The 12,985-nt window shown below is 39.2% G+C and overlaps 1 protein-coding gene across 18 annotated transcripts in view; it reads right to left on the bottom strand.

Moving 5' to 3' along the window:
* The window catches only part of Fer (fer (fms/fps related) protein kinase), a 284,447-nt gene that overhangs the window by 107,461 nt on the left and 164,001 nt on the right, over window positions 1–12,985 (bottom strand). For all 18 annotated transcript variants that reach the window (XR_003952084.1, XR_003952086.1, XR_385280.4 and 15 more), the window contains 3 exons: window positions 9,713–9,769; window positions 3,497–3,612; window positions 1,395–1,489 (listed from right to left, as the gene is read on the bottom strand). Coding sequence is in view for 13 of the 18 variants with exons in the window: in XM_006523641.4 (XP_006523704.1) it covers window positions 1,395–1,489; window positions 3,497–3,612; window positions 9,713–9,769 (268 nt within the window). In the remaining 5 variants the exon portion in view is untranslated. The remainder of the gene's footprint in view (window positions 1–1,394; window positions 1,490–3,496; window positions 3,613–9,712; window positions 9,770–12,985) is intronic.

Below are 12,985 nucleotides of genomic sequence, written 5' to 3'. Positions count from 1 at the left end.
AAAGTGAATTAAAATTCAGATCAGATAAACCATGTAAGTTTAACAAAAGGGGAATGCTTTACAGTCAGGGCAAGGGGCAGGTAGAAGTCAATGATTACCAGGCAGTAGCCGAGAAAGTTACACGATGAGCGAGCAGTGTGATGGGAAGACCCTCAGATTGTTGACTAGAAGGTGCTCCACTTCATTATGTGTGCCACGAGCAGAGCTCAGACCTCTGCACTGCTGAACACTGGCCTGGCTACTGCACACCCTGTCTTTGGCTTTTCTTAGCTTACACTTACATCTAAACCTTTCATCCATGCCAATGAGTCACTATCTGTGTGTGTGTGTTTATGTTTAAACATCTTAGTTTATATAATTTATATATTAAATATTCCTTAAGTTATATAGAGTAAACCATATAGAGAATATATAGTTCTATGAATCCCATTGTTCCTAGGTTGTTAGACTATGCTTTTTTTTTTTTTTGACTATGCTCTTTCATACACCGATCTTGCCAAAATATAATGCACCTAACAGATACAATGCCATTTTGATGAAGTTAGTGATAATCTATGTGTGATACAGTTATGTTAATACCTAGAGTACTTTGGGAGCAACCAAACTAGTGTGGTAAAACAGGATGCTAATCCGAAGCAGTAGAAGCATTTTATAGGCCATATTTAGCAAGGAACCTACAACACCGTTTTTACTCCAAGAATTTTAATTACAGCCACAAATACTTTCCGTATTCCTTTAAATGTCTTCTTTAAAAGAAGTTAAGTGAAGCACACACTGAGAGGGGAAAGCAAAACCGTTTTTGGTTTGGAAGCACTGCAAACTTTTAAAGGCGAAGTTCAGCTCATTTGTCAATAACAGGAAGACAGAAAACCAGAAAACAAACATATTCTGCCAGTTTGTGGCTGTCCATGCTTGTTGCTACAAGTTGTTACAAACCCCAAGGCCTGAAGCTCCCCTGGTAGCTCAGCCCTGAGAGAACCCCCTAACTCATATGCAGCACCACGAGAGTTTGAATCAGAGAGACCGTGTGTGGCGATGGACTCTGGAGTGACATACGAGGATCACGTACCAGGCGATACTCGCGCTGACAAGTTACACTGACGTTCCATTTTCCTAAACAGATTTTTACACATAAACTTTACATATAACTGAACTCCATGTGTAACTACTCTCTAGTAAATCTGTCTCAAAAACGATGGCTGACATTTTCTAGAAAATAGAAACATGTTATGGCCTATAAAAATATTGAGTATATATGTAGGCTTTGTTATCAGGAAAATGTTATGCAAGACTCCTTGGACTCTTTACAAGGAAATATCAAAGAGAGTGAATGTAAAAAGGCAATAAAACATGACATTAAAATGTCATCAAGTATACCTCTCAAATGGCATTACCTGGGACCAGTTCCATAATGATGTAGACAGGCTGTCTTTGTGTGCACACGCCTATCAGTTTGACAATATTGGGATGATCATATTGCTTCAGAATTCTAGATGAGAAAAAGTATAGAAGTTTATCAGTTGAACAAAACAATGCTTTAACTTATGATAATGAACATATGCAATTAGAATATACTAAAATTTTACAACTCAATTTTAAAAATATCAATGTGTTTTCAAATTCTGATAAGTAAGATGCATATATCACTAAGCATTGATAAATATGGATGGTACATCACAAATGCAAATGAGCTGATTATCCTTAGACAAAGATTTAAAATTGGTACCCACTGTGAATGCTTAATTATCACACATAGTAGGAAGGACACATGGAACTAACTCACTTCAGAACATCTAGTGCCTGTCAGCCCCAAATCACCCCACACTGGCCAATGTTACAGACCCTGCTTTACTACATGACTGGGTTCATATGGCAGACACAATTTTTTAAAAAAAGGGCTAATAAAAGGGTCAAATACAGTTTCAACGTAGGCTGGGGACTGAATCAGTGTGAAGTTAGTTTGGATAAACACAGTATTTCAGTAGAGGTTATAAAGTAAGAAACAATTGTTAGCAGGACTTCAAGCATGGCCATTAAAATAGAACAAGATCTTAAACCCCCTTTCACCCTGATATTATAAATTCATTCCCATGGGAAAATTGCTGCATTCTTTCCTATGAAAATTAAAAAAATAACTAGAGGAAAAACTATGTTTTGTGCATCTACAGATAAAGAACTCAACTCAAAAATGGACATTTTAGATTAAAAATATATTGTGACTTGTAAAGGGAAATAAACTTGGATAAATCAAGAAGCAAAGGAAATATTGCTAATGACTTAGTAAAATTTCTAATAGAAATTAAAATTCAAGTTTCCAAGAATATTTGACTTTAATATAAAATATCCTTTATAAGGCTGGAAGATGGTAATAAAGACACTGCATAAAACAGCTAACTATATAATATAACTGATGTCTATCAAGGAATACTAAAAAAAACTTGAATGAACAGAACTTACATTTCTTAATCAAACTTGATGATTTCAGTTAAAAGAAAAGAAAACATTTTAACTCACAATAAGAGAATCGTAAATTTAAAAGTGAGAATAATGTTAAACATAGCCTTTGCCCCTAAGACTCCATGGAGCTGTCCAGCAGCAGGACTGTGAACTCAGTTACAGAAATACACCTCTCACCAACCAATTTCCAGTACTGTACTTGAGAAGACCACAACTCCGTTCCTCAGACAGTATTTAAGTTCTTAATACTTAAAGTGAGTCTATGGGTGTGGGTGCTTCTGATCATCCCTGGAGATGAGGCTAAAGGACTCACGTCACAAGCTCAGGTGCCCTCACTGCTGCTTGTCCTTGTCCTTAACACCCCGCCATAGCTTTATCCATCTCCCACCAGCATTTCTGTCTAGCACACACTGTGCAATTACATTTCATTTTTAAAATATGTAATCGGTATACCTGACTTTATAAACAGCAGACACGTTTTAATTATCTACAGTACAGGGATAGTCAAGACAGACATTCAATTTTAGTTGAGTGTATAATGTAAAGAAGTCGCCTCAGGAGAGGAAGAGCATGTAGCACTTCTGAACAATGCCAGACACAAAACAGAAAAAAAAAATCTGAGATTCTCAGAAAGGGATCAAAGGTATAGTCAATAAAGGCACAAGCCATGTAAACATAGCAAAAGGTATATACAAGTTATATTATTTAATAACATTTTATTACAAACACAACGACAGCATTGCATATAAAATATATGTTCAATAAAGTAAACAATGCTGCAGAATTTTTAAGAGCAGAGAGAACAGTCCCACTGTTGATCCCCACTGCCACCACGCCTGCTCACCTTGTCTCCAGGTCAGCTCAAATAAGAAACTGCCCACACATAAAATGCCTTCTTGGGGAGGCTCTACAGTGCTGATTTCTGCTGCAGCAATCACAGCTTAGATGTCTTGAAACTTACCTCGATGGATTTAGTACAGCAGAATGATAAATATAATGAATTATGAACACACATTTTATATAATTTCAAAGAACTCACTTGGCTTCCTGTAGAAACTTTATTTTTAATTCCTGAGGAAGGTCTTCCTTGCACGTTTTAATGGCAACAGGAGTTTTATCCTTTAGTGTGCCCTTATACACTTCACCAAAATTCCCCTAAAAGTGAAAAGATGATGACTGTAAGGCATGTCTGACAGCACACCAATCTTGGCTAGAAAGAATTTCAGGAAAGCATAAAATGAAGAATTTTGAGTTAACTGAAGTACTATGCTGTTTATTACAAATTTGAGGTTGTAATAAATATGGGCATTTCTCTTCCATTGTACCTCCACGTTGATCTTTGCTAGAAAAAACTTTGGTTATTCTAATCTAATGCTTGGCTTCAACAAAAGGAGAATGCTACATCAGCCCTGCATTGCATGTGTCGGTCTCCTTCCACTGACTCTTTTTATGCTTTAGGCACTAAATTTTATTGAAGATCACTGTGCTTAAAGACAAAGCAAAGATTCTGAGAGGAAAATGTTGGCACTGATCCTACCAACCATGTCTGCTGTAGAATTAGTCTGTCGATGTCTGAGGGCCACCCAGGGTGGAAGGGAACTTACTCAAGCATCTGTTCTCCCAGAGGTGAACGAATATTTATTACACAATTCATCACACGTAGAGACACTGCTAACTTTCTTCTATAGCTAGCATTCTACTTTGATATATATCCCACTCAATGCATTTAGGAAGACAAGAAATCCACACTACAGAATAGCTCAATACGACTAAGACCATCTCAAAGAGCTTGTTCTTGAGGGTTCCCTCAGGTTCTTATCACTGGTGTGGGACTGAAACTCTTCTTATAGTTCCCAGTTGTGAGACTTTGTTTTCCATTATCCCTCATCATGGTTATCACCTACTGGAAATACTTCCCTTTTTCACTCTCACTTTGAACTCAAGTGTCACTTTTACTCTAGCAACTCTATTCAAACATGGCTAAAGACCTTCACATTGTTGACTGAATTAACTAGAGTCAACAACAACACCACCTTCAGGGCCTTACTGTGGCTAGGCCATTGTTTTCAAGATCATTTGGACTCCCAGACTTTTGGATAACTGGTTTGCTCTCTACTCTCTTTGCAACATTCCCATCATTCCTTGCTGATGTTGCTGCTCCCTACTTCTCTGAAACAAAAACAAAATATGCCCCCAAAGCAATCTGCATGGAGTTACTGTGACTCTCAGTCGCACATTTGCCTACCATCTTCCATCCTGAGTTACCATGGAGATAGCGTGTTTGCATTATGTTTCTCTTCCACTATGAACATCTCATGCTCGCCTTACTTTGCTGGAGCAGTTCCTAACACTGTCAACTCCTGAAGCCTTCAATTAGATCATCTCCAACTACAGGCTAACAAGCCATTCTTTTTCTTAACAGAGAATAACTGCTCTGATGCAGCCCCCAGCCAGTCACTGGTTCCTTTTGCCACAGACCATCCTGATTGGGCTGTAACAAAACTGCTGAGCCTTATTAGCACTGGCATCTTGCAAACCCAGTGCGGACTCCCTGCCAGCACCTGACCCTAGGCAGCACCCTTCCTCCCTGCTCTAGCTCCTCCTCTTAGCTTCTAGGGCTTAGTAATAGTTCCTGGTTTTCTCCCTGCCTAACTGGTTCCTTTTTCACCTTCCTTTGAGGACTGCTTTTCCTCCCTAACCTCTCAGTGCTGGAATGACCAGGGCTCAGTTCTGACCCCTCTTCTTTACATAGGCCCACCCCCAACTACCCTATTTATATTATGGAACAGTGTCTTGTTTTACCTCAGCACTTGATACTCAACTGGATTTCATCATCATGCAAAACCCTAGACAGATAAATTTGATGTATCACACATCTTTACTTTTGTTCCCAGAAACCTGCAACATATAGAACTGACTTCTGCCTTTTTCTCAATCCCCACACCATCCATTAAGACAGACAACTGGTTCAACTTCAAATGGTATCTAAATTTATCACCTCCAAGCCACAACCCTGGATCAGTTTTCACACACCCAACTGCACTTCTCTTCTAAGCTTTCAACCCACAATGCTGAGGGCCATTTTCCCAAAGTGTAATTATCCTGCTCTACTGAAAACCCCCCAACCTGCTCAACATCCCCTTCACAACACTTAATGTATTATAATATCTGATCAGGCCCCATAAGATCAGCATCCTCATCATCTTGCTGTCTCCCTCCTCCCTACATGACCTGCACCCTCTCTGTCTTGCTGACTCCCTCCTCCTATAGCTCCCTTACTTGTTTGGGCACAACTGTCTTTTGCTAGGCAGGTGAGTTCTGCATTGCTTAGTCTTTGAATCACCCTCACTGTTAGTGGTCCTCATGGCTCACTGATGTTTCCAGAAAAATTTTATTCCAAAGTGTGCATTTGAATAAGACCAGCCTGCACTTCCTTTTAAGAACTGCAACAGTGACTGACAAACAGGTCAAACCTTGATCCTTTCCTTGGGACTCAGTGTGCTAACATTACCTGTCTGTCCCTGGCTAGTGAGAGCAGCATTGTAAGCGCGCGCGCGCGCACGCGCGCACACACACACACACACACACACACACACACCAAGCACCCAGGAGAGTATGCAACACATCACAGGTGCACAGTGAATGCTGGATGACTTAATGTCAACTTCAGAGGAACTGCAGTTAAAGGCTACAGTACTGAATAAAAGAAGTTAGCTTCTGCCATTACTTAACAATTACTGCTAAAAAAGTTTGGCTCTCTTTTAACTACTCATGCAATCTCAGTATACAATAAATATTCCAAAAGGGTAGTAAAATATTAATGACAGATTATGTTTTAGCATTTTAAAATACTAAAGTTATGCTAAATAATAATAAACATTATTTACATTTAACGAGACTTTCACGTCTAGTCATTAAAAGGTAATTATTCTATGAAATACTCTTAGTAAGAAACGTAATTCTTGCGGGATAGTCATACTTAAAGTAAACATACAAAACTACTAGAAGCACACATAGAGAGACACACACACCAGTTATGATCATGTATGCCTTTAACCCTTTCACTTGGGAGGCTCGGCATAAGAAACCCTGTGAGTTTGAGGCCATCCCAGTGATACAGCAACTTCCAGGACAGCCAGGAGCATGAGACCTGTCTCAAATCAAACAAATAAAAAATTAGAACACTTTCTTTAGTTAAAAATATTTTTTTTCTCTGGATGGTCCATCCTTTCATCTCAGCTCCAAACTTTCTCTCTGTAACTCCTTCCATGGGTGCTTTGTTCCCCATTCTAAGGAGGGACGAAGTATACACACTTTGGTCTTCCTTCTTCTTGAGTTTCATGTGTTTTCCAAATTGTATCTGGGGTATTCTAAGTTTCTGGGCTAATATCCACTTATCAGTGAGTGCATATCATGTGAGTTCTTTTGTGATTGGGTTATCTCACTCAGGATGATACCCTCCAGATCCATCCATTTGCCTATGAATTTCATAAATTCATTCTTTTTAATAGCTGAGTAGTACTCCATTGTGTAGATGTACCACATTTTCTGTATCCATTCCTCTGTTGAGAGACATCTGCGTTCTTTCTAGCTTCTGGCTATTATAAATAAGGCTGCTATGAACATAGTGGAACATGTGTCCTTACTACATGTTGGAACATCTTCTGGATATATGCCCAGGAGAGGTATTGCTGGATCCACCGATAGTACTATGTCCAATTTTCTGAGGAACCGCCAGACTGATTTCCAGAGTGGTTGTACAAGCTTGCAATCTCACCAACAATGGAGGAGTGTTCCTCTTTCTCCACATCCTTGCCAGCATCTGCTGTCACCTGAATTTTGATCTTAGCCATTCTGACTGGTATGAGGTGGAATCTCAGGGTTGTTTTGATTTGCATTTCTCTGATGATTAAGGATGTTGAACATTTTTTCAGGTGCTTCTCAGCCATTTGGTATTCCTCAGTTGAGAATCCTTTGTTTAGCTCTGTGCCCCATTTTTTAATGGGGTTATTTGATTTTATGGAGTCCAACTTCTTAAGTTCTTTGAATATATTGGAAATTAGTACCCTATTGGATTTAGGATTGGTAAAAATCCTTTCCCAATCTGTTGGTGGCCTTTCTGTCTTATTGACAGTGTCTTTTGCCTTACAGAAGCTTTGCAATTTTATGAGGTCCCATTTGTCAATTCTCGATCATACAGCACAAGCCGTTGCTGTTCTGTTCAGGAATTTTTCCCGTGCCCATATCTTAGAGGCTTTCCCCCACTTTCTACCTGGGGATCCATCCCATAATCAGCCACCAAATGCAGACACTATTGCATATGCCAGCAAGATTTTGCTGAAAGGTCCCTGATAGAGCTGTCTCTTGTGAGGCTATGCCAGTGCCTGGCAAATACAGAAGTGGATGCTTACAGTCATCTATTGGATGGAACACAGGGCCCGCAATGAAGGAGCTAGAGAAAGTAACCAAGGAGCTGAAGGGATTTGCAACCCTATAGGAGGAACAACAATATGAACTAACCAGTACCCCCAGAGCTTGTGTCTCTAGCTGCACATGTAGCAGAAGATGGCTACATGTGCATGTGATGGCCATCATTGGGAAGAGAGGCCCCTTGGTCTTGCAAACTTTATATGCCCCAGTAGAGAGGAACACCAGGGCCAGGAAGTGGGAGTAGGTGGGTAGGGAAGCAGGGCAGGGGGAGGGTATAGGGAACTTTCAGGGTAGCATTTGAAATGTAAATAAAGGAAATATCTAATAAAAAATTGAAAAAACCAACCAAACAAAATATGTTTTGAGTATTTTTTTTGTAAATATAGTCTATTTCAGTGTTTTATATTGGAAATTTATCATTTAATTGTATTTTTCAAGAAACTTAGTTTCTTTGTAGTAACTTTTCACCAAGCTGCTGCTATTGGGTTGCCCCAAGAAATACTGTTATAATATTTAGGACTATTTCCTTCAGAATTAGGAGACCACCTCAGAATTAATGCCTCTTTTAGCTTAGGTTCTTTAAAATTAATTTACTAAAAAATCTATTAGCATATAAAACCTGGTCTGCAATAGCAGCTAGATGCTTTCCATTTGGAAAAGGGATTAAATAGTTAGGCTAAAAGTCCTGAAAGGAGAGGACTTAGACAAGGACTTCCTTTTTACGTTTACTAAGATAAACTGCAAAATTTTTGAAAATTAGAGAAAATGGTCAAGTTCATCTTTGAATAAAAATGGATCACCATTTATTACTTAAATGCTGGACCTCAGTTAAGTCTAGCATTGATCACTCATAAATTATATAAAAGCTCTCCATAATAATATCTGAATTTTCCATTTTTCATAGTCTCATGAAACTAAATTCAACTAAAATTTCATATAGAAGGATCCACAATTAAGTCACTGACAAACTACTATTTCTTTACCATAAGTTGAATAAAGATGACTGGCAGGTGTGGGAGGAGTCTATTTGACTAATTATCAAATCTCCATCTTTGTTGTTGGAGGAAACTTCCAACTGGACTGCAGGAAAAGTGACGTTCACTCTGCAAGAGTTGTCTTTACCCAGCACTAACACAGCCATTGACAAAATAGGGGCTTAAAATGAAATACTTCTGATTCACATTGTTTAAATAAACATGCATTTCTCTCCTCCCCAAATCTCTGTCCCTCCTTTCTCTCATGTTTGAGGGAGTGCACATGTTCCATGGTACACACAGAGGTCAGAAGTTGGGTCTCTCCTTCTACCACGTGGGTTTCTGATACTGAACTCGGGTGACCAGGCTTGGTAGCAAGTGCCTCTCTCCCTACACCATCTCCCCAGCCTTTGCCACATTATATTCGTTCTACAATGTAGTGTAGTGTTATAAACATTCCTGTTATTTCAAGAAGCAGCACTTCACTTTTTCTGAATTGCCAAAGTATAACTGGAAGCACGGCATCCTCTGAATGTTCCTTTAAACTTTACCAACGTCACAGCTTCTTTTCTTCATTCAATAGTTTTAGTTTTAATAAAAACAATTATGACTTTATCCTTCCAGGGAAAATATATACAATTTTTGAAACTAAGACCATCACAAACCTTTCTAAGATCATCACACATCTATCTCAGTGACAGTCAGAGATTTCTAGGAGACTTGATGACACTGTCTTCTAGACTAATTAGTGTATACGCACCCTGAAGTGTGACAGAGTAAGCTTTGAACAGCAATATGAAGGTCTCATGATTAATATAAAAATTTCTTATTTAGCTCAACTGACCACATACCTTGCCCAGTAATTCTCCCAATGAAACATCTTCATGATTGAGAACCCATTTCTTATCCTATAGCAAAAAGAAAGAAAAAGACGCACTGTTAATCCATGCAAAAATACAGCTACTATAAATTCCTTTGAGAAGACAAGTGCATTCAACAGCAAACTAATAAGCTGTAACTTCAACGTGATACAGAATAGACTTGAGAGAGTTGCTATACTGTCAGCTTTAAAATCATTACTGTGCCAAAATTTTTCAGAAACTGCAGCTTCAAAATGATGCTATACCGTCCGATAGGTAACACACAGGTGTGCTTGTCACCTACCACACGCAAGGCTATGCTGCAGACTTTTCTTAGAAGTTGTGTTATAGTATATCACAAGGGTTCACTCTACTTACCTTCACTAACATTCTTTTCCATGAAGCACACTCCTAAGAGTTCAATTTTTCTATGTGTGTGTGCAAGTACAGACACACACACACACACACACACACACACACACACACAATTCTGTCCTCAGCTTCTGTGACACTGCTCATACTGTCATATCTTTTCTAGCCTTTCCTAAGGTCTGACAAAGCAACAAACAGCGAGTACAATCCCAGTAGGATGTCAGGACCAGTAATGAGAATGTGAACTGGCATCTCCCTGTGTGATCAGGAACCGACTACTACAAAAGGAGTACACGAGAGTGTACAGACGTGAAGCACAAATCCACATAAAATGGTAATGCTAGAATGGTGAATAGAGCCACTCTAAAGGAAGGAAGAAAAGCAAGCAAGCAAGGAACGGGTGGGAGTGGAAAGAAAGTCAGGACAAAAAAAACAGAAAGGGGTGGGGAGGAGGCAGATGCAGAATTTGGTATTTTTATTATGTAGGTTTTTTAAGGTCAGGAAAAATTGGGTAAAAACTTAAACAATATAAAAATTTTCTAGAAGTTGTAAGGATCAGCAAAGGCAACGTTTAAGGAAAGTTTATAGTATTTCATAAGCATACTAGAAACAAAAGAGAGCTCAAGTCAATGACTAAGATATTTACTTTATAGACTTGAAGAAGAATAAAGGCTTAGCTAGAGAATAAAAGAAGGAAAGACAGGAATAAAATAGACCCAGTGAGACGGGAAGAAATACTAGCTCAACAGAGAGCAGTAACCATCTTTAGAGCATCCAAAGCTATGGAAAGCTCCTCTTGGAAAGACCTGACCTGATAACTGGCTGGTCTGTCAAGGCTTTCAATTAAGGTAGCATCTGACCCACATAGAAAATTTCTGTTAGAAACCAGGACTGATTGTTCCTGATTGATTTCATGGCAAGATAACCATAGTTAACGGCAATTTCAAAGTCAGTTTAAGATGGGTTTAAATAATGTTACTATTAAAAAAAAAAAAAAAAGCTATAATGTGAGTTCCAGGACAGCCAGGGCTATACAGAGAAACCCTGTCTCAAAAAAACAAACAACAACAACAAAACAACAAAAAAGCTATAACGTTCTTTCTTGGCTAAAAGCAAGAAATATATTTGAGCCTTTTGATAGCCTCATCTTTGGCTGAGGTCAGAGATGCAGAAGTTTTGGGGGCTCAGATTCCTGGTCTGAATCCTAAGTGGTTTTAGACCTGCCCCTTCAGAGCAGGGGAATGCAAGCACACCTATAAAGATCCATACCTGGGCCTGGGTGGATATCTACTGTTCTAGTCGGTGGATAAGTCACCTCGTCAATAGATCACCTCTTGGAAGGGAAGATATATTTTTTCCCTTAGAATTCTCATTTAAGGGGAGTCCCTACAAGCTGAATCTGCCTGACTTTGAGTTCTAACTACGAAAGGTAGTTTGTTTGTCTGTTCCTTTTAGATGCTGGCCAAACCCTAAGTGAGCTCCATGGTACTCCGACATCAAAGCATCTCGGGCCTTACCTTCCTTGCTGTCTACCTCCCTTTAAACCAACTGAGACTTAAGAAGAGGAGAAAAGAGACTCCGGCTTTAGGAGGGGGCAAAATGTCCTGTTGGAGTTAAGTAACTGCCTGGTTTTGTCACAAAGTTATAGTTTTGTTGAAGTGTAGACTGAGAAGCAAACTCTTGGTCTGTTCAACTGGATGGCAAGAAGGGCACCTGACAGGGGAATTACCTAGCATATCCTTGGGATAGAGGTCACCATAGTCTTACTGCTGTTGGTGAGTGAGCAGAAAGGCAAGGAACACAGTTAGTGGAATGTCTCCCACTCCTCTCAGAATGCATCCTGAAGCTCAAACATAAAATTAGGGAGAAGAGGTGAGGGAGCACAGAGAAGCCGGGATCCCCCACTTTCCCTTTACTCTACCAACCTGTTCTATCAATCTCTTTCTGAACAGTCAGACCCTGGTCAAGTCTACTCCCTAACATGTGCTCCCAAATAAAGTGATCTCACCTTTTCTTCCTTTGCTGTTTTCTGTAAGGGGGCAGGGGACTCCTGTAACTTTCTTCAGTCTAGAAACAGTAAAGGGAGCAGAGGGAGTCTGCCTCTGGGCCCTTCCAGACACTGTGGCTTTCTTTCTCTCACACTCCACATGTATGTTAATAAGGAATGATAAGCCTGTGGTAAAGCAGGGCTTGCGACATGGCTCAGCAGCTAAGAGCACTTGTTCTTGCAGAGGACCCAGGTTTGGATCCTACCATGCATATAGGCAGCTCACAACCATCTCTAAGGGGATCTGATGCCCTCCTCTGGCCTGCAGATGTACATGCAGCTGAGCACTCATACATTAAAGAAATAAAATTAAACAAAACAAAACAAAAACCATAGACCCGTGTTCAAATTGTAATGATTAAGCTTGTCTGATGTTGAAGCCTCAAGAGAACTGGCTAAGATATTTAATTTGTTCTTAATATTAGGGTCTTGTCCTCTTGGTAAGTTCATGAATATTAATGTGTCATTATTATGGCAAAAGAAATCAATATCCACTTCCTCAATTTTTTAATTGTAACTCAACACCAAAAATATGCTAGTTTGGAACATAAGATTATTTGGATTTAAATTGGAGATTTTTAATTTTTAAATATACTTTTTGTTTATTCCTTGTGAAATTCTTTAAAGAACCAGAGAAGGTCAGCTCTAAAATATGCACGGCACATACCATTCACAAGTCATCCAAGGAATTTAAGAATTGCTAGAAGATATAAGATTAGCCTACAGTAGAGATAAAGGCAATCTCTTTCACTTGTCTAAATCAGAGCTTCCATTAATGTCAATTGGTATGTTTCCACATACACTCACTTGCTGACTCTCAGAAGAATGCTCCTATTATATTGGGA

Source organism: Mus musculus, chromosome 17, assembly GCF_000001635.26.
Source record: "Mus musculus strain C57BL/6J chromosome 17, GRCm38.p6 C57BL/6J".
Taxonomy (NCBI): domain Eukaryota; kingdom Metazoa; phylum Chordata; class Mammalia; order Rodentia; family Muridae; genus Mus; species Mus musculus.
Note: the sequence above shows the minus strand (reverse complement) of the source record. Positions and strands in the feature narration are given on the sequence as shown.